The 27,068-nt window shown below is 35.9% G+C and overlaps 3 protein-coding genes across 11 annotated transcripts; all 3 read right to left on the reverse strand.

The window, feature by feature from the left end:
• Nucleotides 1-955: 955 nt before the first annotated feature.
• Nucleotides 956-11,777, reverse strand: LOC104900533 (putative PAP-specific phosphatase, mitochondrial). Of its 7 annotated transcripts, none has more exons than XM_048634592.2 (11): nucleotides 11,634-11,777; nucleotides 11,356-11,452; nucleotides 11,108-11,210; nucleotides 7,907-7,983; nucleotides 7,411-7,470; nucleotides 5,587-5,975; nucleotides 4,466-4,544; nucleotides 4,296-4,346; nucleotides 3,986-4,156; nucleotides 1,879-1,974; nucleotides 956-1,218 (listed from the first exon to the last, which is right to left on the reverse strand). In XM_048634592.2, the coding sequence occupies exons 1-9, from the start codon at nucleotides 11,738-11,740 to the stop codon at nucleotides 4,004-4,006; spliced, it is 1,116 nt and encodes a 371-aa protein (XP_048490549.1). In that variant the 5' UTR covers nucleotides 11,741-11,777; the 3' UTR covers nucleotides 956-1,218; nucleotides 1,879-1,974; nucleotides 3,986-4,003. The 7 variants fall into 7 exon arrangements, with proteins under 7 accessions (XP_048490549.1, XP_019106632.2, XP_019106631.2 ...); XM_019251087.3 differs by having other exon boundaries at nucleotides 7,907-8,082; XM_019251086.3 differs by having other exon boundaries at nucleotides 7,907-8,118.
• A 1,220-nt stretch (nucleotides 11,778-12,997) lies between these two features.
• On the reverse strand, nucleotides 12,998-19,825 carry LOC104900534 (COP9 signalosome complex subunit 6a). 2 transcript variants are annotated; one of them, XM_019251090.3, is made up of 9 exons: nucleotides 19,281-19,825; nucleotides 19,086-19,174; nucleotides 17,493-17,586; nucleotides 15,567-15,628; nucleotides 15,381-15,459; nucleotides 15,187-15,279; nucleotides 14,690-14,790; nucleotides 14,506-14,584; nucleotides 12,998-13,404 (listed from the first exon to the last, which is right to left on the reverse strand). In XM_019251090.3, the coding sequence occupies exons 1-8, from the start codon at nucleotides 19,555-19,557 to the stop codon at nucleotides 14,519-14,521; spliced, it is 861 nt and encodes a 286-aa protein (XP_019106635.1). In that variant the 5' UTR covers nucleotides 19,558-19,825; the 3' UTR covers nucleotides 12,998-13,404; nucleotides 14,506-14,518. The 2 variants fall into 2 exon arrangements, with proteins under 2 accessions (XP_019106635.1, XP_010686267.1); XM_010687965.4 differs by having other exon boundaries at nucleotides 14,506-14,561; nucleotides 19,281-19,822.
• A 977-nt stretch (nucleotides 19,826-20,802) lies between these two features.
• Nucleotides 20,803-26,233, reverse strand: LOC104900535 (F-box/kelch-repeat protein At1g30090). Of its 2 annotated transcripts, XR_008967194.1 has the most exons (5): nucleotides 25,874-26,233; nucleotides 22,362-23,602; nucleotides 21,558-21,840; nucleotides 21,350-21,458; nucleotides 20,803-21,213 (listed from the first exon to the last, which is right to left on the reverse strand). XR_008967194.1 is itself a non-coding variant. In XM_057391033.1 (2 exons), exon 2 carries the CDS (start codon nucleotides 25,397-25,399, stop codon nucleotides 24,182-24,184), a length of 1,218 nt encoding a protein of 405 aa, XP_057247016.1. In that variant the 5' UTR covers nucleotides 25,400-25,410; nucleotides 25,874-26,179; the 3' UTR covers nucleotides 23,836-24,181. The 2 variants fall into 2 exon arrangements, 1 of the variants encoding a protein (XP_057247016.1); XM_057391033.1 differs by lacking the exons at nucleotides 20,803-21,213; nucleotides 21,350-21,458; nucleotides 21,558-21,840; nucleotides 22,362-23,602 and adding an exon at nucleotides 23,836-25,410 and having other exon boundaries at nucleotides 25,874-26,179.
• Nucleotides 26,234-27,068: the final 835 nt, after the last annotated feature.

Below are 27,068 nucleotides of genomic sequence, written 5' to 3' on the forward strand. Positions count from 1 at the left end.
AGGAGTAAAATATACTTCATATTTGATGATAATATTATGATTTTCTTGTAAAATTCAACTATAAGAGCTTTATTTTTGGTACCCTGGCAATTTTTAGTACCATAAGAGCTTTAGTTTTAGTACCCTGGCAATTTTGGCCCAAGCCCATTATGTTAGCAAGCAAAAAAAAAAAAAGTAGTAAGTTGGCAGTTTTTTACTTAAAAAATAATACTTCCTCCGTTTTTTTCTTACATGTTACACCTTCAAACTCACGTAATAGGATAGAGATAGAGAGAAGTTATTACCCAAAATGAACGTGTAACATCTAATTTGAAACTTCCTAAAATAAAAAGTGTGACATGTAAAAAACACGAAAGTATAAAATTTTGTTTTTTGACACAATTACTGTTAATCATAACTACGGTCTACCAAACGTAAGAATTATGATTAGTAAACACTGATTAGAGTGTGTTCAACATCAAGGAGGGAGAAAAAAAAATAAGATTCCATGATCTGAAGTTTGACTTTTTAGACAGATTTTGCCCAAGAGGTGGCATTTGAAAGCAAAAAATCTTATGAGTTAATTTCTTACAAAAAAAAAATTTGAGAGGTGTTTTCTCACAAACTACACGTTTATTATGCACTTTATTTCCAAATACACAGGAGCATTGATACCGGGAACGTGGTTACGTGCCACGTACCACGTTCCAGGGGACGCATTCCGAAACGCGAAACGTGGTACGTTGTCTAGGAGTCCATCTGGTTTACTCTAGAGGCCACGTTCTCGTTTCCGTACCACGTTCCGGAACGTTCTGCATTCCATGTAACAATGCACAGGAGTACTGAAACCAGTGCAGTATACAACCATTAAAATGGTGCTGCATGAACCTAACCTGTAATCTCAAGGTGCAAAGCTGCTTATGTAGAATCAAAGCTTAGTTAAATACTTAAATAACTTGATCATAAAAATCATACCTGAAGCAAAACTTGGGACTATTATATATGTATCGGGAGTATCCTTTCGAAGAACAAGAGTGCTACAAAAATCTTAGCAACTCAATTCTCAAGCGCTCTATTTCTATAACAATCATCTTTGAAATAATCTACAATGTAAACTCGCGTGATCGAGTTCAACAGCTTCGATGTATGCAATCATCCTCTGGATCAGTAGACAGTCAAAGGACAACGAGCACAACGAATGTGAGATGGGGAGCTTGGCTGGTATCCAAACACGACAATCTGCACATACAATCAGTTCAAAGAAATTTACTAGGAGATGATACAGTCATCAAATGATTAAAATGTACTATAAGCACACCAGAATACAAAGTTCAGACATATAATATGCAGTGGAATCTCGGATCTCCTCTGTGCCTATACAAATACATTTTATTGTTTCTGTTTTTGAGCAAAGGGCCAAACTTATGCAATATGTCTAGGCACTAAGAAATTTAGCCAAATGTTTCGAAGCTTTGTGCCAAACAAGAATATTTCAAATAATTACTCATGTCTCATCAACTCTAATTATTTCCCAACTAAAATCAAATAAAAGAACAAATAAATATGAATTGTCATCATTCATACATTTACAATTGCTAGATCAAAGCAAAACGTAAATAAAGTTAGCAATTTATTCACCTTTATCTCTTATGCTCATAGCTTGGTTAGTACGAGGTCATCAATTAAGGGTATCATGATGATTGATGAGTATTGTAATACAGCTTCAATAATCAATACCATGTATGTATGTTCTTCATAATTTTCATTTCACTACTTTCAACTACCTAGCAACATGGATGTAAGTAGAATGAACATCAATAAAGAAAAACACACATTTCGCAGTAAAGATGCATGAGATAATTACATGGGACATTTTATGTAAAATCACAAACTCATTACCATTCCCTTATACCCTTGTACCAGATAAGGTATAATCTCCATCCTGAGTCCTAAGAAAGGCATCAACTTCCTTCCATCCAAGATGAAAAATATATTCTGAACAGATCATAACAACAGCACAAAATCTGTCATCATAGTCTCAATAATTTTGCAAATATATTTCTGGAGTCAAAAACAAAGTATAAGAGATGTTTAACAGCCATATCATATATGCTCCAAAATTCTCTTACCCCTCTTCAAGTTAAAGTGTCAAACCACTATTTAAAGGCATTTCATGGTAATTACACAATATGGTAATGCACCAAAATAAATATCCAGATCTTGAAAAGAAGAACAAATATTCATCGCACTTTTTCATATATGACAAAGAGTCAATTATCAAATTTTGGTCTCCAAGACATTTTAATACAAAATCAAAGAGTAACGCGCTATAAACAAACACAAAAGTCATGTATCCAGCACAAAAGTACCTTCCAGAAAATGGATATTCAAGGGCGAACGGGTTTCATTAATCATTACAGTAGGCCATGAGTAAGTTAAGAACAAAATATTACTTTTTTCTCCCTTTATATTGTGAGATGAGGTACCACGGGAACAATGAGCTAGATGATCCAGCTAAAACTCAGATCCTTTGCCCAAAAAGACCAGCTCCAGATTGAGCCACCGATCAGATTGCCTCAATCAGTGTGTTGTGACTTTGCGAGAATTGACTTATGTCTGAACCATCTAGGAATATGGCTGTGGGATATTTGAACTCTCATCAAGCCCTACAGTAAGAAAACCTTACTACAAGAAGCTAATGTTTGCTTTTAGAGCCTAAAATGGAGCAAATTTTTACCAGATGGGGTAGTCATAATTGATAGAGAATATAAACTACAAGATAAGCATATCTTGCATATTCTCTATCAATAATCCCTCATTTTCAGAATATCAAAGTTGTCATTCTCCTAATACAATTAAAGAATTCCTTCCAACATTTACCTGTTTGCCTTATCTCAGTTTGTCTGTTTTGAACATTAGCTAATTACTGGCATAAGCACAAAGTTCCACAGAAGCTACGCCCCTCCCCACCCCCTTTCCTTCAAAGCCAAAAAGTAATCAGACAAAAGCAAAAAACTTGTCCATATCCTACTGTAAAGTGTGATCTGTACATATGATGCAATACATCAAAAAGCTGTCCAAAACATTAAACAGTTTCTAAACAAAGCCGTTCATCTTCTCTAACAAACTATTACAGTTATGTGGGGTTCAGGCCGACTGGTTTGAATTTTAAGCCACAAATAGAGGAAAGAAAACATGAGGCTTTATTTATAAGAAAAATTGAATCCAACAATCCCAAGATTCCCAACTATACCCACTCTTCTTTAACCAGTCCTACCTGTTGATTAACTAGGAATGATTTCAACTCTAAGAAATGCCTTCCCATTTTGGTTCACATTGACCTCTAATTTAGAAAACCGTATGACCACCACATAGGATACCCCCATCACCATATGCACCTCACTCACCATCTCCACAAAAATACCAATCACCATGCCCAATTACATTTACCGTACATCACCGAATTCCCATCCAAAATTACTGACCACCATAATCATCAATGACAACTTCGACGAAATTCACCATTAAACCAAATAACCAATTATAATCCCTTTCATTTCTCATTCTCACACTCTCCTACAAACTTTTTGTCATTTGAAGTACTTCTACTCTGCAGTGTCTCTTTATTTACTGCAACTTTGTTTCAAGCATTACTAGAGAAAGTGGTTCCACAACCATTAGTGGCTTTAGCCTGATCGCAACCACATTTGAGATTGAAGACCGTGCACAAAATAGTTGCAATAGCTGAAAAGTTATTTCCATCAGAACCTTGATAAAAGGAGAGAGGCAACAACTGTCCACTTCTACATAGAAGTATTTAATAAGTACAGATAGTCTAGTAAGCCATTATGATTTAGTCCATCATAATACTTATAGCTAAAGAATTCTAAATATTCTAGAATAGATATAAACCTCACGTTATATAATATTGATCAGCAAATCAACTAGTAGGATAATGAACAAATACTATGATAATGTAGCCAAATACGACACAGCCGGTGAATACCTGGTTGTAGTAACATATCTATGGTAAAACTGATGACTTCGAAGACATTAACCCCAGGATCTGACCGTGCAATGTTCCATTTGTCACCACCACACCACCTGAAGGAACTATAGTTCTACGCCCCATTTCATCAGCAGCAAGATTGATTTCACTACCTCTCCAATCTGTGACCTGGTTCATTGAGATTAGATCTGATAAGCTTACAAGGTGGCATGTGCATTCTAAAAGGTAGCAGATAACATTTTTGAGAGTTCAGACTGAAGTAAGATATGGCATATGTTACAAACTAGCGAGAATGGGTGATCCCAACCTTTCCACCAGCTTCATGCACACAAATCATGCCAACAGCATGGTCCCAAGCCTACTTGTTCATGGAGTTGAAGTGTCAAGCCACAGAAAGAAGTTAAAGGACTTTCCAACAAATTCCAAGATCTCACTGCAATAACAGCCTAAGTGAAAGACAAAGATACAGGCCAATACCTTCATAATAGTTTGAGCCCTTGCTCGATTTATGAAAACAGATGCTCTACCTGAAGCGACCATTAAGTACTTGCATAAACTGCCCAAGAGCAAAAAGGAAACATCGTTCATTAAATGAACCAACTGAGAGAATAAGTAAATATTGTATGCAGCAGTGACAGCCAGAGCTCCCGATTTTGCCTCTTTGATAGAGTAGGATCAGAAAAGCGTGCCTGAATAAAATGACAAGGCAGCCATCAACTACTTCAAAGAAGAAGGTGTAGCTTAGGATCAAATCCTGAAAAGCTACCAACGATGAAGAACAAGTCTCAAACATTTCTCAAAATGATAGAAATGCAGAAGTAGATAAGCCCATCCAACTAACATTTACAATGCGTTACTACAGCACGGGTACAAAAATACACGGGAAACTAGGACTCAGGAAAGGTTGTTGCACGTCTTAATATTGTTGGGGGGGGGGGGAAGACAACGATAAAAAAAATGAACAAACTTTTGGCTCAAAGGCACAACAAACATACAGGTATTTTCATAATAATAGTCCAACAAACATGTTATCTTTAGGTTCAAACTTTCAAAGTAGATCATAGTGAATATGACTCTGACCACAAGTAACAATCACTGCAAATTAAAATTGGAGAGCTTGACGGTTAGATTTTTCGATCCCTGAACACCATATCAGGAGTCATAATTCTCAATGCCAACTCCCCCGGTCCCCCCTCCACCCCACCCCCCAGTCAAGCACTGCCTCACGTCTTTTGCCAGTCTTTGAGTGGGATAAGGACCTCTTCATGACCGTATCCAACTAAAAGAAACCATTAAGAACCAAAAAAGCGCAAGCATCTTTGAGACTAAAGATAACTCCCTCCATCCACAGATAAATGTCCTGTATATTATTTTCATCAGTCCACAGATGAACATCTTGTCACCTTTAATAAATCTTTACACCACCCAACTCACTCATCTCATGTGATATGGGCTTTACGCTATCAACCAAAAAATTTACATTCCCTATTATTTATTTTCATATACGTGCCCTGTGCCCTAGCCTACCATGATTTTTAATTGTGGAAGATGACCAATTATAAAAGTGATGCAATCAGGTGCAGAAATATTTGGTATACCTTCCACAGCATGCTGGGAGAAGAAGAATTTGCTTCTCCCCTACATTAGCAGCATTGGTTGTTGCACTAAGGGAATTTGATAGGGGTATTGAATCCCACGTGTGACTCTCAGGAATGCAGAAACGAGCCTCATGAACTAATGAAGTTCCATCAACAAAGCTTCTCTCCCAAAAGCTATCCATGTTCATTAAACCACCCAGCACTTCAGGTAATTTAATTGTCCATGTCCCACAGCCCACATGGGCCGCCATAATGATCCCTTGAGAAGATTCATTCTTTTGGGATTCTTCAACATCAGTACGAGATTTGTTCAAAGAATGCTCTCTCCAGTTTGGGCAACCCATAACTCCCAGTACCATCTCCCCTTCGACTATAAGTGCCAGTCCAACCTGAAAATCACATCACAGGAAGATATATAATTAAATAAAATCATAAATAATAAACAGAAACTAGGAGGTCAAAAGAGTTGTTAATTTTGCTAATTATCAATACTGCTGCTTAGGGGGAAAGGGTAAAGGCCTTGCTTATTGTCGTCGTTGTTGTTGTTGCTGTCATTGTTTTTGTTGTTGCTTCTGTGACTAAATAGTTATTAATCCATATTTTCCCTCTTCGTTCTTTTACAGACTACTCGAACATATGCATTACGAGTGGGTATTAAATCACAGTTGTAGTAACTGCAGTTGTTGTGCATTAGACAGATGTGCTTTACTATGGTATCACATAAGTGGTACAATTGTTGACACACAATAGCAGCCTTTTATCAGGCTGTATCGGGCCTTTCGGCTATATATAGCCTTATGGATGACACACAGCAATCTTTATGATAGGAATCATGAGTTCCGAAGCTGAAACAATAATCCAAAATTCCAAATCATCCAATATGTCATATGTCGGCCAAATTTATATAGAGTAAACATATACATTGCACTTAAGTTTAGTGTTCTAAGGAAATTGCACATTTTAAGTTATATCATCAAAGCTATTCATCAAAATGTGCTCTAATGTCTACTCTGAAAATCAAAACTTTTACAAGTTATTCTCAAATCAATATCTTTCTTCTTTCTTTGCATTGCCACATTCATCAGTCTAAATGTCTTAGAAAATGTTATTGTTTCCCAACTTGTCCCCAGTTCCTAGGAAGAGTGATCGTCCCTGCTAGATTGTTTTTCCTTGCTTTTTCACCTCAGTGAGCTCAGTCTCACCATATTTTACTTTTTGATTTATGACACAGAATTCTGTCCCCCAACAATAGCCTTTTTTTGTAGTCATTACTAGTTATGAGCAAGGCTATGTACATCTTGACCTATACATACCCTTAATAAATGAGATTCATACTGCCTTTTGTTGTCAGTAATTAAGGATTCTATTTTTAAGGACAAGAAGTACGTATCAACCCCATGTAATAGGAAGGCTACGATAAATATATATCATGACCCCAATACAATCACCCAAAAGATAAAGAAAAACCTATAGACAAAAACTAAAACCTTCAATCTAAAGAATTGTGCAAGATCTGATCTACAAAATCAAAGAATGACATCGAATGCTGAAGTGCTCCACTCCCACTACATGTTAAACACCTGATATTACAACTCAACAAGGCTCAAATCTCTGATATCTGTCAATTCCTCTCCGTCCATCCACACTAGCAGACAACCACAAGAGTTGACAGATACAACAACTTACTGCAAATCACTTCCCTTCCTCGAGGGACTGGGAATCAACAATCAATTATCACGACATGTTTCTGTCGAGAAACCCCAATGGTAATCTGTACTAACTGATCAAAATAAAAAAATTAGCAGGAGTGAAGAAGGGACATACCACATACAAGGCACTACCACCTTTGAGAAACCCTCGTGTCCCATCTATTGGATCTAGCACCTGCAGTGTAACATGCACATTTAATAAAGATAAGATGTCAATTCAAACTAACAATCCATAGAAAACTTCCACATGTTATCAAATAAAGACATGAAGTAAAGACACGTCGACAGAAAAAGCGAGAATTGCCGCAAAAATTTGACCTCAGAAAACAGAATCCGCGCTATAGAAGTGATTGGAACCATGAGTATGAGGCAACCATATGAATAGCCCTAAGTTCAAGCCAAAAGTACGATATAGCGATGAAAGAACCCTATGCAACTAATTTACAGGTTATATAAAGATGCCTGGATGTCAAAAACAAACATATTTGACTTTGAGGGCAATACATAGGCATGACAGGTGGACAAGAAAGAAACAGAGAACGGAAGATAAAAGCTCATTATCTCAATAAAGCCTAAATTCATCAGATGATCAAATTTATGTGAGAAATTACCCAGTACGTAGCCGGCTTGGCCTCAAAAGCAATGGAATTACTCCCTCCTCTGTCAATTGCTTCCAACACTTCATCATCTGTTAATTGCTCATATGAGAAGCTCGTATTATCTTTGACAATATTTACCACAGCATCAGCTAGATTATTAGAACGCAAGAAACCGGAGTCCTCTTCAGCCACCAAAGGAATCAATGGGAATTGTTTATTCAACTCTGTCCATAAAGAATATAAATGATTAATAAAGAAAGGATATCAAAGAAATGAGATTGTTCATAGTCTTCATACTCCATGCCTATAGCTGCAAAGGTCATTTACATTCACATGATTGACCAATGAGAAAAAATGGTATATCCAGGGAGCGTTTCCTTACAAGGAACAAAGAAACTCAGAGCTGACGAAATTTAGGTTATACTTCATATGTTTCTTAATAGTTGCACGTTTGCAACATACGAAAATGGCACATCAACCAGGGAGGAGAAAGAGTGAAACATGACCCATGTGATTTATAATAAAGTAATTCTTTCTTTGTGTATGAATTTACCAAAAAGAGAAATGTCGCAAATATTGTGAAACGTCCCAGAAGGGAGTATGTTGCAAGTAATAAAAAACAGAGAAAGTATAAGCAAGAGCATCTGACAGAAAATCAGAACATTATGCTAGCAACAGCAGGAAACCCGATTACAAAAATATTGGTCTCTGGAAGACAAGCATTCAGCAAAAATGACGTATGAGAACTCCAAATAATAGGCAATAACCAGCTATAAGGATTCAATAGACAACGTAAATTGCATCAAATATACACACAAAAAGATGAGAAATAGGAAACAATATCGCCAGGGATATTGCAAGAAACATGTCAAGGGAGATGAACAAGGCCTCTTTGTCACAAATAACTACAGCAAATTGCACTTTCAACTGATGCTTTTAAAATCCATTTATTTAGCATCATTCTTCACATCAAGCTTTCAATTAACATATGTGGCTCCCAAACTATCAAGTCACTCTTCATTCTTCAATCAATTTGTATCATAATTAAGCAATTAGTGTGAATGCAAAAATTTCATCCACCAACTAACTAACATCAAATGCTTTGAATTTGCATGCAATGGTGATCTGATCAGGACTCTATAATGTTTAGGAAGACACGTCATTAGGTAGTCATTAGAGTATTAACATCAGTGACAGCCCTATCTTCTTGCTGCTGAAATAATAGGGCAGGCGCATAGATTTCATCTTTCACCTACTTAGCAAGAACTGCCATATAATCACTAGCCACTTTCCGAAATCAATAGAGCATTATAAACTTGTATTAACTTGCTTTAGTAATGTTCTCAATCTTCATTTAGAAATCCAAACTCACTTAGACACTAGAGAGTAGAGACATCACGGGGTATGGGTTCAAACTTCAAAAACTGCTGGAAAGGAAAAGACAATACATCTTGATATCCTCATACTGGAAACTAGGAAAGACGTGGAGCTAATTATTGAGGGCCCATGGGGCGAACAAGATAAGATATAAAAGGATTAAGATCCATGACTAAAGAGGCAACCAAAATCCCATAGTAACAAGCACATGTTTAGCAAAACACTAAAAATCCTCATCCCAACTAAAGTTTATATAATCTCAATCCAGTAGGATGAAGACTTAATTCTACGTCTCGCAGTGCAGGAAGTAGGGAAGCTTGTCAGGTACAGGCCCGATTATAGTGTTGGGCCAAGCAGGAAAATAAAATGTATAGCCAACATAGGCAGAAGTGCAAATGCATCGCTTTTTCACTAGAAGTCTTTAGGCAACTTTGTGGATATTGTTTGCTCACTACGATTGTGTCCATAACTCCATATCCTAGATTCTAGTGATTTATTTCACTTTTGAGAGGGTGACTTATCTCATATCTAGATGTTATTAGTCTATAATATTAGTTTCCAGTCAGGATTCCAGATCTTGTAAATGCTAGAAGTATTTCCTACTTGGAGTAAGGGTAGGATCTCATCCTCTATATAAATAGTGCAAGGGACAATTGAATTTGAACACACCATGAGGGTGACAGTTTAGAAAAATGCCAGAAAACTTGTTATAAGAGGGAGATTTGTAATACCAAAGGTGAGGAATTGGAGAATCATTTAGGGGTTGTGTAATTTGTGGACCTTGAGATTTTAGATAGTGTTCATAAGATGGTTACGGCTCATGAAAATATGTTGTAATCTTTCGTCGAATACAGTTAGAATGTTTATGTATTACTTATACAATATGAGAAATGTGTGATGGGACATGAACTATGAGTATATGATGTATTCCTAACGGTCGCCAAATTGACTAGTAATACAATGGACTTAGTAGATTTTCCCCTACTTGGGTAAGTGAGGGATTTTCCACGTGCATAATGTGTTTTTCCATATCAGATTTATGTTGTCTCACAAGGATTGTTATTTTGCATGCTTCCCCCTTGATTTCTCTCATTAATAAGCTGTATCTTTGATTCTTTGTCCAATCTTCAAATTCCAAATTCAAGACCCTTTATGATCATATAGATTGTCATAAAGTTCAACTATTTATGCTTTAAATACCATAATCCAGAGCTGCAGACACTTCTTCTAAGTCCGAGCTACATGGTCCAACTAAATTCTCATCTTTGGTATTTCATGTATTACTATTGATGTAAATGGTACTTCAGCACATGGGGACACAAGACAGGTCCTCATATTTAGCAAAGGGAAAGGTTCATCTATTATGCTTCATCAACCAGTACGTAAATTAGTTTCGGTCTCTTTCTCCCTTGTCTAAACCCAAAATTATCGCACTTAAATGACAAGAGGACTAGCACATCAAGCCAACAGCTAAGGCGCACAAAGAGATCTTCCATATCTACAGACTTAAAGTTCTGAAATATGACTAAAAGATGTCGACTAAACCACCAAAAAATTTCATTATTACTTTAAGTGATGTGGAGTATATCGTATCAAAAGCCAACTATAGCGCAAAACCACAAACGTTCCAAATTTCATGCAAGAAATCCATGTTCAATCTCTACCTAATTTATATGTATTCTTCTCCGAAAGTAATCTCAATTCTCGTCTCAAGTAAATGTAAGTATATACAAATAGCCAAAATACAGGTTACCAATTTACTTACGAATTCAACAAAACAACATTATCCTCCTTAATTAATAAGTTAAGAGCTGAAATCGTACTAAAACTCGATACCTAAACTAATTAGAGCTTGGACACTGAAATCTGCAATTGTGACCGGACTATTATCATTCTTCTCCAAAACATTTCCATCATCAGAGAATAACGACTTCTGCACCTGCAATTCAGCAATTAACTAATAAAACCACGCTGCTATAATTAACAGAAATATACTTGATACTCATATATTATATCAATCAAGCAATTTCACAATTTCACAATTTCACATTCATTCTCAAATAAGAGAGAAAGAGAAGAATTACGTCTACACAAATGCGACAAGCTCGATCGACGACATTGACAGCAGCTTCTAGCTCTTTGTAATACTTAGCTTTCTGAGGCGAAAATGGCAAGTTCGACCTCGAAATTTCACAGAATAATCATCAAATTTTAGCACAAATGATTCAAATTGAATTGCATAGAAAGAAATACATATAGAAAATCTAGCTTTTTGACGTTCGATTCTATATCTATGCAACTTTGATTGAGAAAATCGTAAAAGGAACAAAGTATATATGTATATAGATAGATAAATAGATACCTGATAGTGAAGAACTTAGAGGATCGATAATGGCGGAATTTGGAGGACGAAATAGGATTTATAGCGCTGATTCTTGAATATCGAAATGTGGAGAATTGGAGATCCATTGTGATAAATTATAAAGTTAAGAAGATGGCTGATGAGTGATGGTAGTTTACAAGTGGTAACGGTCAAACTGTTAGTTAATGAGTATGGATGGAAACCTACTTGAGATTGACCTTGATCTCGATACATTTATCTTGTAAGAGACCGTCTACTTTTAAATTAAAGGTAGGTAATAATAAGCGCAATATTAAAAACAGAATTAGTCCCAATAGTGACTAGGTTAATTTCTTTCTGTGAATAATTTAATACATTTAGTGACTAGGTCTACTTCTATATTAAAATTATACCGTCTCTTTTAATACTTGGATCTCGATTACAATTTACAACTAGAGGTGTTGATAAAATCTAAGTTGTAAAGGCCTTAAGGGGTATTATACTACTTAGAGCTCGACTCGAAATTCTCACCGAGTACGAGTGTGTTAAAGATGTGTGATCTTTACTTAAGAAAGTTAGTTTTAGATTTAATTAGTTTATATTTGTTACAGCTTACAATAAGTTTAACTCTAATTTTTTAGCTAAGTATTTTCATATGTGAAAATTGAACTTGAAATTACTAGTAAAAATTTGCACAATGCTGGTAAGAAGGTAAAAAAATAACAATATCTTAAGATTGATTCGGCATCATTTTGAGTTTTTTGTTTTTGATTTTATAATTTACAAAGTCATACTTCTATTATATTAGTTGTATAATAAACTAGAATTTTATTATCCTCGTTTATCTTGTATTTATTTTGAAAACAACAAAAGGTTGAAAATTACTTTACTTGGTTTCCATATTTATGTTTTTCTTTTAAAAAAACTAAAAACAAAAAACCAAAAACGATAACAAAGAGACTCTTAATTCTAGAAAATATAATTAGTTTTAAAAAAACTTTAAACTAACAGTTTGTTTGGTAGAAAGGATTTGGAAGGAAAAGAAAGGAGGTGGAAGTAAATTTATTACTTTCCAATGTTTGGTTTATTAAAAAAAATAAGTGAAAGGAAATGGGAGGAATTGGAAGGAAATACTCTTTAATAAAATTTACATTCCTTTCCTCCCAAAAGCGGGGAAATTCGGGAGGAAAGAGAAAATTTATACCAAACATGGGAATTTAAGGTTTTTTTTTCCTTTCTCTTCCATTCTTTTCTTTTCTCTTACCTTCCTTTCTCTTCCCTTTCTTTCCTTTACTAAAAATGAACCAAACACACTGTAAGTCGAACTTTTAGATAGGAATAAACCAAAAAAAAATAGATATCATGAAATGCCACAGCAACATCACTGAACCTAATATAACTCACTGACTTTTCTTTTTCTCCTTAGCATATTTTGCATGATAATATTCACAAGATATCCGATGACTTGCCTCCACCGTAAATCAAAAATCATACACAATGAACTCCAGAGACCATAATACTGAAATGGAGACCTAATGACCACAAATGCATTATCAAAGTATCCTCTAGAAATCTAATTTTGGTTTCCGCTTTTCTGAATCCTAGACACCTAATTTCTGATCCGAAATCGGCTTCAAATAAAAGTAATCTTCAGAATCAAAAAAAATCCAGCTCCAACTGAAAAGATGCCTGTGGAAAAAGATGCTGCTCTCATATAAAAGCTGTCCGTCCTCCCCTTCTACCGTGCCTGTCATAGGCAGTGTTGATTTTGTCGACAAGCTCATTCATCGCACTGCATTTATAGAATAACGGATTAGCCCTAAAGCAAAGCTCAGGCTTTATTCATAAGAAGTAAGCAAAGATTTAGACATAATGGAACGATAATCCAGATTATAGACCCAGCTCAATCCAAGCCAGTGTCATACAATCAATGAAAACCATCACTGCATATGGAGAATAATCGATAGCAGTAAAGATGCGTACTCCACTCAACCCAAAATGGCTATCCTCTAATTGTAAGCCTTGCAACATGAGTTAAGAGAAGTTTAAAGACTGTCACCCCAGTTCAATATCTAGAAAGTTTTGACGGTAACACTATTTAACTTCACCTCCGACCCACATCTCTCAACAGATAGCAGTAAAGATGCGTACTCCACTCAACCCAAAATGGCACACATTCCAAAGACCAAGCCATATGGTAAGATTGTATGAGAATAATCGAGGAAAAGAGATACAGGCAATCAAAAGAGTCAATCCAAGAATGCACAGAAATTGTACGATAGGTAGAGGGAGAAGAAAACACACATACAATAATAATCGTCACAGGACTAACCTAAGATATGGGGGAATTGGGAAAGTGGATCAACTAGTAGAAGGCCAATAGAGTGTCTCGTTCGCATTTGTGTAGGGATGAGAGAAGAGGGAAAGAGAGGGGAGAAAAGCGAAGGTAGGGTGGGGGGGAGATTGAACTTCCAATGTCCTTCAAAATCTTTGCAATAATGGAGGAATGTGATTTATTAAAAGGGGGAAAAAATACTTCCATAAAAAAAAGGGGGAAAGAATATGGATCGCTCCAATTCTTTTCTCCTCTTCCTCTATGTCATATCCAAACAAAAGATAGTAAACCCCTAACTTTCCCTTCCCTCGCTTTCCCTCCAAATCTTCCTACCCAAAACATGTACTTCCTCTGTTTTTTTACTTGCAAGTTGCGACATTTGGGATTGCACAAGGACCAAGGGGAAGAGAGAAATAAGAAAGAGAACCCGTGTGCTAGGAAATAGAAAGAGAGAACATATTGCTAAAATTAGAAACGTTGCAAGTAATAAAGATTGCCAAAAGTGGGAAACATTGCAAGTAAAAGAAAATGGAGACAGTATATTCTAAATGTGCATACCTTGAGCAGTTGGTCAACATGGCAAGGTAGGTAACCAGCAATGTGTCATTGTATTCCTGCAAACCCAACTCAGAATAGTCTTTAAAACATAAACATACACCGGATAGATGTCACAAAATATTTACAAAAGATCACAAGTAAATTCACTATCCTCTCAGGTAAACAATGATAAAATAATATTTACCATCAGAAAATCATCTTGAAATTTCCCAGATTCAATAGCAGGTAATCTCCTCAAAAGACTTGAAACTTGTCTCAACAGTGAATTCTCGCAAGGAATTTCACCTGTAATAAAAAGCAATCATAGACCAGGTTAACAAACAACACAGTTGCGCACAGGTCAAATTGGTATTATGCCTCTCATCACTTTCCCATGCTAACATGGTGCCACAATGAACCTAATTTATATGCCTCGAAATGATGTGAGAAATTGATACTGTTTCACTAGAAGCTAAGCAGGGATGCTTAGAACATTGTGTGGAGAGCACCCACTTCATGGTGCAACAAACTAATATAGGGTTATGCTGTAACATTATCTGCTACAAATAACAAAATTTCAATTGAGATTATGGAAAATATCCTCCTCCAAGATATTACTAAATGATATTGTTAGTAAACTAACCCCATCCTGCAGCCCACTGCCCACCCCTTTAGAGAAGGTCAAATGAACAAGTAACAAACCTTTCTGCATAGAAACAAGATACTGGAGCAGCACTCTAACACGGCTATTGAGCATCTTTATCGCACTGTGGATACCAGTCAAATGAGCAGCCACTGCAAACAAAAAGCAATGTGAAAGAAGCAAAATTAGAAGACCTATTTCTGTCTGTTTTATCCTTATGTTGTCAAAAGGAAAATTAGGCAGCTGGGCTCACATTGGGTGGCAGCAGAACCGCCATCAGCTGGTTTAAGATGTGCGACATGGTCTACAGATATCCGTTCCGCTTCTACAGTCTTCAAGAAAATAAAAAGAATCCTCAAACAGGCAGGAGGTGTACTATATGCAGTCAGTGCAGAGATATGGGGGTGGGGTGAGGAAGTGAAGCAAGGCGATAGAATACCTCAATGGTGTAGCTCGAGCGAACAAAGATAAGCTGCGGAAGACCCTCAATGACATGCAGTTCTGAAATATTAATCACAATAATTAGAGAAGTCAGGTGGGAAAGAGGTGATTCCCTAGTTACAAGCTGCAACCTGAAAGAGACACACATGGCATATCTCTTTGGGTCCTCATTTGAGGATATCAAAATAAAGGGACTATTATGCAACAAGAGATATTCGCAAGGAAATTGTCTTATCATTAACCAACCCCCCCCCCCCCGGGTCCCAATAAGTAATCAACCCTATGCTAGAAACTGAGCTAAATTTGTTTGTTGTATTGATGATGATCAATATAATCTTAAGCAAATACAACCCACAACTTCAGACAGGTTGTAGCCATCTACTAAACTTTCTTACTTAACAATTTTCTGAATGAATCCTCTCTGTAACATTCCTTTCCCTGTCATTTATAAATTGCCAATGAGGGCCCACTGACACTAATAAACTTCTAATTGACTATTCTTCGAAACCCCTGTACTACAGTTGTTGCTGGATATCTGATGACTAGTGCTTTGGGTAAAGTTCTCTGCAATACACTAATCATCATCAGAATAGCACAGAGTTCCTTCACATCATTTTCATACATTTAATAAACAATGTCTATCCTTAACTTCACCATTTAAAGCTCAATAAGAACAGGAGGTCCTCCAGAAGAAGCCTCAAATCACCCATGATCCATTAGAAGTACAAGATATCTTACATGCAACACCATTCATTTTATCAGGAACTAAAAACAATCCAGAGTTTCTTACCCACATATGAAGAACTCAGTGAACTGAACACATGCTATTTGACAGATACCAAGCATCTAACCAGAGCATTGACAAACTATTTGCAGACAGAACATCCTATTTGTTGTATATTCGATTCAAAATTCATTTCAGATAGATAGATTTCAGAATCCGATATCTGAATTTGGATCTTTGGGTATTTTTTCTTACATCCGCACCTATATTTTATGTGTTTTTCACCTATTTATCCATTCTATTAAAATCATTAAAGTCAATAAATAGTATAAAAGCTTTAGTCTAAGTCACATTCTAGCAGAACTACAGGAAATAGTGATAGCCAAAATGATACTTTTGAACTTGGATATCTGGTATATCCTATCAGAATACTCAGATTGGAAATGATATCAGATTTTGCCACTTCCAATTTGAAATTGATTTCCAATTGGATATTTGATCCATGATCATCCCTAGCTGAAAGTCATTTACTAACAAAAATTCTCTTATCGATAAGAAATAACACTCAAGTGTCAAACTCACATATATAAAAGTTAGGAGCAAGATGCCTGAATCACAATGACAACCCTGGTATACATTTCATTTAGACATAAAACCATTATGATGTAGAGGGATGAAGGGAAGCAGAGAGACACACACCTTATAAGTCACAACAAGGTCGCACCAAATCAGAAATCCCTTATAATCCAAACAAGGCAAAAGAGAATCATTATCAAACACATTTTGACTGTCATGATAGATATCTCATCAAAAGTTTTTCTTACACTAGATTTGTAACAGTTTTAACTCATGGAATTCTTCATTGTGCAAGGACTTAAAACTATTAAAGTGTGTGTCCATCATTTTCAATAATCAAAACAACCTCAACCTTCACATATAATTATCGGCTAGATGTCAATACATACAAAAGCTGACTAATCACCAAAAGATGCAAAAGGTAACACAGGATATCCAAGACAGATAATTTTGTATACATACTTTTGGCACCGAAAATTGAGAAACGTATAGGAAAGTCTATAAGAGGATCCTCAACATTGAGGTCCTCCGAATCTATTATGAGGGGCTGAAAACTCAATTTCATAGGCATGCAATATTTTTACACACAATGGAAGGAGAAGATGGCTGGAAAAATCAACATACCACTTTCATAGATGCTCACTGGAAGATCCTTTTGTGCATGATTAATGGAAGGGTGGAGTAGAACATATACAGGACTCTCGTTGATATCCATTAGCTGTATCACAATCAATATTTGTTACCAGGTGAGAAATAAATCACAATACTTCAAGTCCTAGAGGAAATATGCAAGCTTTTCAGAGCAAACATCTAATAAAACCCAAACAATTACAGTTAATCTCACAGTTGTAAACTTAAGGTAACTTTAAAAACCGTCAATTGATGCACCCAACTCTTAGAAAACAATCATAGCACAAATGTGCAATTGTTAACGTAAAACATGTAAAAGAATCTACTTTTCCACTATATAGCCATGTAGAACAAAAAGATATTCAGAAGCAAAGAAGGAAAAGTGCGGAAAAATGACAAAATTAAGTGACTCACAAGACTGCCTCTTTTCTGTCTTATTAGCTCTAAAGTTTGAAGGCCATTAGATTGACTTATGAAACAAGGGTCGGATAAAAGGTCTCCACTAATTGAGATACTTTAAGCAATTGTCGTAGAGATAACATTGCATTCATTTGAACCTTCTACCAGGGAAAGAGAATGAAACCCTCCAATTCGTTTCCCTTCCCTTCTCCCATGTTGTATCTAAACAAGGTAAAATAAATACCACCCTTTCCTTTCTTCCATTTCCCTCCAGACCCCCCTAACCAAATAAACTATACTACCTGTCACAAGATTTCACTTATAGCAAGTCATAAAACATATCAAACAATATCAAGATGGAGACATTAGTTGTCAATTAAAACATAAAGCAACCAACTTTTAGAGAAAAAAAGAACAAAACAACCTCAGAAATCTCATCCCACAATATCCCAAAAACCATGGAGTAAACTTCACCGTTAAAGGAACACTATATCGCATCATGAAAAATCCTCAACTTATGTCACTACACCATGTTTGTTACAAAAATCCAGCTTCAATATTCACTCAACAAGCACAAATTAACAAACTCAAACCACAACATTATGAGTGCTTATGCTTAAGCCTAATATTTCCTATTTTCACTTCCTATATACACACAAAACACCATCCTGATACTCCAGAAAAAAAACAAATTTTCGTAAATCCAGCTTCGATATTGACTCAACACGGACAATTAACAAACTCAAACCAGAACATTATGAGTGCTTATGCTTAAGCTTAAAATTTCCTAATTTTTCTCTTCCTATATACACACAAAACACTATCCTGATACTCCAGGAAAACAAATTTTCGTAAATCCAGCTTCGATATTGACTCAACACGAACGATCAACAAACTCAAACCACAACATTATGAGTGCTTATGCTTAAGCTTAAAATTTCCTAATTTTCCTCTTCCTATATACACACAAAACACCATCCTGATACTCCAGGAAAACAAATTTTCGTAAATTCAGCTTCGATATTGACTCAACACGGGCAACTAACAAACTCAAACCACTACATTATGAGTGCTTATGCTTATGCTTAAGCTTATAATTTCCTATTTTTCCTCTTCCTATATACACTCAAAACGCCACTTTGATACTCCAGCAAAACAAATTTACGAATGTGTTAGTAAAAAACTCACAGCTTTATGTATATGCATATCAGATTCTTCAGCATCCGTCCCAGTCGAATACCACCCAAGTATATAAAAATTGGGGAAAACCTTCTTATCTGTCCAAAAAATCACATAACAACTCACAAAATCAATATTATCATCAAAAAATAAACAACTACTGATCAAATTTACGCGAATAACATTAAAAAAAAAAAAACTCACAGAGCTCCTGCTTCTTTTCGAGGAAAGCGCGATCAAGAGAATCAGTGGCGGAATCATATAGAAGTTCAAAGCTATTGAAGATCTCAACAGTTCTTCCTCTTTGAACACCAATCACACAGCCATAAACTCTCGGCGAATGCGCAGGCGAAGGTTCGCCGCCATTGGAGTGAGACGGATGCTGCAATTGAGACTTGACTCGAGTAAAATGATCGGAAATATTGAGAATTACTAGAGGATGAAGCTTGAATGTTAGTCCACTACTTGATGATGCCGCCATGTTTGTAGAGCTTTAAAGGAGAGAGAAAATTCGTAAATTAGGGTTTTTGTGGGAGGAAAATCGCGAGTGTGGGAAATTGAAAGAAGTGATTAGCGCAAAGTTTTAAGGTATTGAATTCGAAGGTTTTTTGAGTTTGATGCGTAAAAAATTGAAAAAACAAAGGAGATTTTGAAGATGAAATCTGAGAATTTTTGCAGGAAAAATTTGGACAAGAAAGAGAGGAGGAGAAGGAGTAAAATTCGCAATTTTGATGAAATCAAAACTCTTCTTAAAAAAATACACAAATTATTAGAATAAGCCGTATAAGCGGTCTAATTTTAACACGAACTCAAGACTGGACTTTTCTTACAAGTTCATTCTATTTACTCTAACTCAATACTATTTTTGTCATCCCTTCTTTTCTCCTCCCTTTTTTTTCTTGATTATCGAACTACAACAGATAACTTCAAAAAAAGTAACTCGATAGTTTTACCGAACGGATTAGAGTAGTCACTAAGTCACTAAATAGATTACATGAGTCACTGAATGGATTAAAAAATGTCATTACTGCATAAATTAAAGTAGTTACGAAATAGATTAACTTGATCCCTAAATAGATTAAACTAGTCAATATATTAAAAAAAAGTGTCATGTTCTCCTCTTAATATTGGAATTGCGCCATGCCTAATTTTAAGTTAAAGTTACGCGATCAAGACGTTCGAGAATCAAATCAGATCCGTCTCGATTGTTTGTCCAAGTAAATCGAGGCCCCACGAAAGGAATATCTTGTAATTCCAAATCATGTTTCCAATTAGTGAACTCCTCCCATCCCTTAATAGTAACATCACCCCCTAATTTGTCCTCATAATGATCCAATTGGTTAATATCACCAATAATAAGAAACTCTGGATAGGGAGAAAGTAAGTGGAGAAGGTGATCCCATTAGTTTTGGTTTTATGAATATAAAAGTCATATAATATAACGGGTATAATAAACATATGTTTATTTCCGATAAAAGTGAAAATTATTCTATTTCCGATAAGCAAATGCTATATTTTAAAAATTGTTCGTTTACAGCTTATTTTTCAGCAAAAAATATGTTTCATTAACAAATGTTCTATTTAAGTAATTAAATTATAGTAATATTCCACTTCAATCGTAAAATGTTCGTTTCCGTAATTGAATTCCGGATAATATTCCACTTCAACAGTAAAATATTCTTTTGCGTTAGTGAACTATTGTAATATTTCACTTCAACAGTAAAATGTTCGTTTTCGTAAGTGAATTTGTAATGTTTCATTTCAACAGTAAAATGTTCGTTTTCGTTTTCGTAAATGTTCTATTTTGCATTATATGAGCACAATTCTCATTGACTCATTGTGCTCCACGGATTACTTTACTTGTACCAGACAAGAAATATGCAAACACGCATTGGTACAATACACCCAAGATTAGATTTCTGCTTATTTGCTCATTCTGATATATCTAAATGAGCAACTTCATCATTTGCTCAATCGCTACAGTCCCAAAACAGGAAAAACATTTGGCCACCCAGATATGTTTGCAAGTGACCCACCCAGACCGACCAGCCTCACAGCTCGGTTGCTTCACTGGTCAGTCATAGTTCACCACCAAGCCGAATTCCCAGTCTGGAGTCTGGACTAGCTCACTAGCCACCTGTGGTTGAATATAGTAATGAAGTCATCTTTACAGTGCAATTGAAGAAACATCATTACAACAATTAAGAATAGTCTTATCCTCTATAGTTCAGTTCAGGACTAAAATATATGTGCAAGTGCAACAGACACATTACATGGACAGTAGAGAGTTCCTTCACATCATCCATGAGCCAATTAAGCATAAAAGATTCCTTTCCTGCATCCACCATTCACATCTCCAAAAGCACTCCAGAAATTTTCACGCTGAAACGAAGAACTCAACGAGCTGAATGCATGTTTTTTTAATATTAGATATCAAGCATCTAACTTGAACATAAGACAAATTGTAGAGATAATGCTTACAGGTATGTAAAAAGTGATGAAACTGCCAATACTCTGAGAAGCCAACTTTCGCAATTACAGAGGGTAAGAGCAAGAAGACAGCCTGATTATGGTGACTTACAGTTGACAGTTGACACGGAGGGATGAACGAAACCTCGCAGAAGAGTGAAACCAAATTCTAAATCCCATTAAATCCCGATAAGAGAAATCATTCTGAAAAGCTCATGTCAACAAAAAGCCTATCCCTGAGTCCTGACACTAGTTACCATCCTTTCCAGTTTGGTCCGCTTGGGTAGTCTGTCTTCTGTCAAATGCAAATTATTCATAAATCAAAATCAAGATCAATCAAAACAACCTCATATGTAACATTGCTGATATATGACAATTGACAATGCAGCAGAAATTTAGGAATGATAGTTACAAAAGCCACATAAAATAAGCAAGGCAAATGATTCTTTCCATATACTTCATTTTAGCACCAAAAACAAGATAAATAAGATGAGCAAGGCAGAGGAATCTCTAGATATTAAAGTGAAACTATGTTACTTAGACTCTTCATTTTACTTCAAGTATCCGTCCGCGGATGGACACTTTGACGCTTTATTTTGGGCCAATATCATGGAAATTTGTCGTGAAATAGCCGAGTCAGACACGAAAATTTTCTGCCTGTCACAAGTACCCGACTTAGAGTAACATAGCAGTAGAATAGCACAGATTTAAGAAAACAACACATCAGAATTGAGGTCCTTGAGGGGACTGGGAGCACAAATTATATAAGCAAGCCAACTTCGCAAAAGTGAAGAAAAGGATGGACAATCGACATACCACTTTCATTGGTCTACTGCAAGATCCTTTGTGCATGATCAATGGAAGGGTGGAAAAGAACGTGAACGCAACTCAGTACTATCTATCAGCTGTATTACATTGAATATTCATTAGCAGCTGAGAAATCAATCTACAGACTACAATAATGCTCACCTTAGAGTATGGTACTCAAGCCGTTTGAAGCAGGCTCTCAATCTGAAACGACAACTTCTGATGCCACAAATGTGTATTTCATACAAGAAATCTGCTAGATGTCTTAATTCAGCAAGAAATATAGACAGCAATTTGATAGCGATGTCCAATAGCCAATTCTAAAAACTTGAGAATGAATATATCCCAGTGTGTAGGACACTAGGACCTAATATTATAAGCAAAGATGAGAGCAAGGAAAATGAAACAAAGCAGGGCAATGACGTGACTTAAATGTCTCAAGAATTTGTTTAGTTTGGCAATATTAGCACTGATTTTTGCACTGATCAAACTTAAATAGTAATAGAAGTAGATGATAATCACAAGTATCAAAAATGTAATAAATCAAAGTTCAATCACCATGTCACAACATTGTGTAGTTTCTTAATATCATACCCAAGGCTTACCAAGGTCTATTCTCTCTTAGTGTTCACATATTCTAACTCATCTTAGCTCGTTTTCTTTCAATATATCCTCTCATGCAATTTTTAGAACTCAATACGCATCAGATGAGAAAGCCAACATATAACAAAAACATGAGATTATTCCACCCCAAAAGAAATTGAGGTTATACCACATCGACATACAACACACTTAGACTTTGCAAATCCTAGCGTGCCGCCACACGTCGGAATTCAGCACTAGCAGAGTGATCTAATATCTATGGATCAGTAATCAGTTTAAATACAGATACTCGAGTAAACGTCACCATTGTCAAGACAATATATGACCAATATAATCAAACATAGAAAAATAGTACATTAAAGCTGTGAACCTGTGATTGTACAATTATATGTCTCATCCAAGTTTAGATTTCAGTAGGATATATAACCATAAGATCTCCACCAATTATATCCATCAACACACATTTTATACATATTATGGTAAATACGAGTATAGATAATCATATAACCTAAAACTATACATCCTTGTATCAGATACTTTGACATATGTTCTAGTATTTCAGAACTTAGAAGTGCCATGTTGGAAATTAAGAAGGATGCTTGATAAGTTTTCCTCTCCTGTTTATGGGAGCTCAGGGGAAAGTTTGCCTGCAATACAGTGCAAGTACTATTCACATTCCACCGAGCATATACTGATACATATTCGCTCTCTCTCTTCAATATATGTTGTCTATTGTAGCAGACTTACATGCTACCACAGATCAAAGATAGATGCATAGAGTACATGGAAGAGACAAGTATTTGGTCTAGATGGAGTATTCATTAAGTCAAGAGGATCATGACTATGGAAATACGGGGAATCTATACATAAACAAAGCACATATTCCAATGACATATTTTCATAGAATGCACCTTTGATTTGATGCAACCCGGAATTTTTGCATAGTAGCAAAAGCGAACTAGAAGCTTACAGCACATAAAAGCTTTTTACAAAGTTCCTTAAGAAATCACAGTATATGTTTAACGAACAGCTTAAGTCGAAAACTAAAATAAGTATCTATAAACTACATAATTTGTCAACTCGTAAAATTTCATCTTTCTATAGATTTAAACAACAGGTCTTTCTCAAGGAACAATTACAACTCTACAAAACACAACAGTTACATATCATTACAGATAATTTAACAAGATGGACAAAAGAAACCAACAAGGCAACAAGGCAACAAGCTATGCAAACAGAACCTGAGAGCTTGAGGGCGTCAAATCAGAAAAGGCCATAGGAGCATCCTCAACATGCCATTGAACAGAGAATCTCAATTTCTTCTCTGAGTGGCCCTTTAGGTTCACTTTGAATATCTGACCCACAGCTACATGAAGATCCCTACCAACAACATAGATTTTGGACTCAAAAGAATTCACAGAGAAAGGCTTGCATATTTGTTCTGGTAAAGGCGGCCCTTCCACGGAGTCCCATGAATCAGAATCTACGTCATAGACCTTAAGCTTCATCCTCTCATGTTCCGAGACAATAAATAGACACCCAAAAACAACAACACTTGACCCTGTCCATCCTTCCCTCAGTCCAACCGCCATATTCTCCCAGTTATTAGTTCTTGGGTCATACACCTGACCCCGGGGTGAAACAAAGAAAGGCCACAACCAGCCTTCTGTCACAAGAAGTTTCCCATCAAGAACAGCCGCATCATATGAGGCCATATTTGTTTCCATACTTGCAATGGGGCGCCAATACCCCTTGATGGGATCCAAAACCTCAGCTACATCAAGCTCAAAGAGATCTGCACTATTCCCCCCTGCCACATAAATCATCCCGTCAATCACTCCACTCCCAAAAAAAGATCGAGCTGTTATCATCTGATTTATCACAGTCCACCGGTTCTTATGGATTTCATATTTCAAGACAACATCGAGGGGGCAATCCACGTCGGACACCATACCGCCACAGACAAAAAGGGTTCCTTCATTTGGTATGGAGACACACCTAAAACCATGGGGACAAACTTTATCCCTACAAGGCATTGCTGGAATGGTGTGCCATGTAAAATGAGCAAGGTCAAGAACTAGCCATTGTATCTTTCCAGTACATTTGTGGAAAGTTAACACAAATAGCCAAGGATCAGATAGCCCTAACTCCTTCCTCCGAGTGAAAAACCGATCCTTACTTCCGAGCAACAGATGCCATCGCTTGCAAACCGCTCTACAAGCAGCATGACTTTGAACAGGAAGCCTCAATAGACAATTAAGAGCAACATCATCTGGAAGTCCTGGAATAAGAGGCTGCCCTTTTATAGCTAACTCCAAATCTGATGAGGGATCTACTAAGTGTGACTTAAGTGCAGCTACTCTAAATTTTGGGGATAATGACAGCTGAGAATCACCAAGCTTGAAAACTGGTGAGTGCTTTGAAGATACTCTCACCCTTTGCATTTTTGCACCCTCTATTAAGCAAAGCCCAAGTTCAGTTTTTTCCTATCCAACTTATATGAATCCTTTTTCTCCAATTTCTAAAGTAACAAACTTTACCCCTAAACCTTCAATAAAGCACCTAAAAAACACTTCCCCTACTTTCTTAACTATAAAAAGCAATTAAACAACAAAGCAACAGAATTTTAAATACAAAGATGAACAAACTTTAAGGAGTTTTCTATCCTGGCATACTTTCATTTGCTGATCAAAGAACAAATTGATTACAAAAATGAACAGTAACCAACAGACAACAGTACACAAAAACCCCACCAAATTCAATAAAGCCCAGAAATAATTGAACCAAACCCAGAAAAACCCAGATCAAAAATCAAATAAAGATCATATTTTTCACAGAATTGAGCAAATTTCTGTGTGATTTCTCTTAATACAAAAAAAAAAACAAAATTACCCAATAAAGATTAACAAAAACATTACCATGGAAGAAGCAAATACATGCACTTTACAGATGAGAAATAGCTGGAAATTTCTGTATGTATTAGTGTATGTCTATGTGTTTTAAGGCAACTTGACGAGATTATTGCAGAGAAGGAGACTAGGAAGGAAGGTGACCCTTTTTCCTATATTTTCTCCATTTATGTATGTCTCAGTCTGATGATATAAATTGATAAAAACAGAAGTTAAAAAATAAAAATTGGGTCACATTATTATTATGTAAATGTAAATAAATATGTGGGCTAAAATTGTTTTTGGAGTTACAGAAGTGCGCTGTATAAGATGGAGTTAATTCGACAAGAGAATTGCTGGAGTAGGTCTGGTTTTGTCCCTAAATAAAGGCTAGGAATGATTATAGCAAATAACAAAGAGGTGTAGTGTAGTTTCCGTGTGGGTCTGTCATAGTCTAAAGGTGCAGACTTGCAGTCGTGCAGCAATTGTAACTTGTGAAGCAGTTAACTTTTTCAAAAAAATTAAGAGTACTTTTTCGGTCTTAATTTAATTGCAATACTTTAATTTATATCGAGAAGGAGGGTCTATTCTCTTCGATATAAAACAACTGAATTGGAGTGAACTGAATTGAACTGAAATGAATAGTGATATGTAAGAGTAAAAGTATTGTCCTAAGCTGAATTGAACTGAATTGATCTGAACTGAACTAAACCGAACTGAATTGATCTGAACTGAACTGAACCGAAGCCGGGGAGAACAGGCCCGGAGTCTATGATTATGAGAAGAGATCTCATTAAGCGAGTAATTTCTCCTAATATTACTTTATATCGAATAACACTGACTTACAATGATAAATCTTTGTTTTAAAAAGAATAAGTTTCAGGTTGAGATCTCATTAGAGAAGTAATTCTCCTAATATTACTTTATATCAAATGATATTGACTTAGGGTGTTTTCTCTTCGTCTTAGATCTCATTAGATCTAATTAGGAATTTGCAGTGACACCAGCTATAATAATAAGCTAAAAATTAAGATTGATTATTAGATAATACAATCAAATCTAATCGTTCAAGTGAAAAGAACATAATGTTAGTTAGCTAAATATAATGGAACGCACAATTAGGGGTGCTTATTGGTCGAGGTGAACCCAAACTATTATTAGCTTGGCTTAAATTTTATTTAAGTTTATTTGAATTTAAGTTGAGCTTGAAACTTGACGAACTGAG

This window comes from Beta vulgaris, chromosome 8 (assembly GCF_026745355.1).
Source record: "Beta vulgaris subsp. vulgaris cultivar EL10 chromosome 8, EL10.2, whole genome shotgun sequence".
In the NCBI taxonomy this organism is placed as follows: Eukaryota; Viridiplantae; Streptophyta; class Magnoliopsida; order Caryophyllales; family Amaranthaceae; genus Beta; species Beta vulgaris.

Excerpts from the sequence above, each read along its gene's own strand:
- LOC104900533 (XM_019251086.3), bottom strand. The coding sequence starts at position 11,740 with ATGGATCTCCAATTCTCCACATTTCGATATTCAAGAATCAGCGCTATA. Across the intron at positions 7,471-7,906 it reads CCAAGCCGGCTACGTACTGG|GTGCTAGATCCAATAGATGG; the intron begins GTAATTTCTCAC and ends GTTACACTGCAG. Across the intron at positions 4,347-4,465 it reads GGGCTCAAACTATTATGAAG|GCTTGGGACCATGCTGTTGG; the intron begins GTATTGGCCTGT and ends ATGAACAAGTAG.
- LOC104900534 (XM_010687965.4), bottom strand. The coding sequence starts at position 19,557 with ATGGCGGCATCATCAAGTAGTGGACTAACATTCAAGCTTCATCCTCTA. Across the intron at positions 19,175-19,280 it reads CGAAAAGAAGCAGGAGCTCT|ATAAGAAGGTTTTCCCCAAT; the intron begins GTGAGTTTTTTT and ends TTTTTTGGACAG. Across the intron at positions 14,791-15,186 it reads TCTTGTTTCTATGCAGAAAG|GTGAAATTCCTTGCGAGAAT; the intron begins GTTTGTTACTTG and ends TTTTTATTACAG.
- LOC104900535 (XM_057391033.1), bottom strand. The coding sequence starts at position 25,399 with ATGCAAAGGGTGAGAGTATCTTCAAAGCACTCACCAGTTTTCAAGCTT.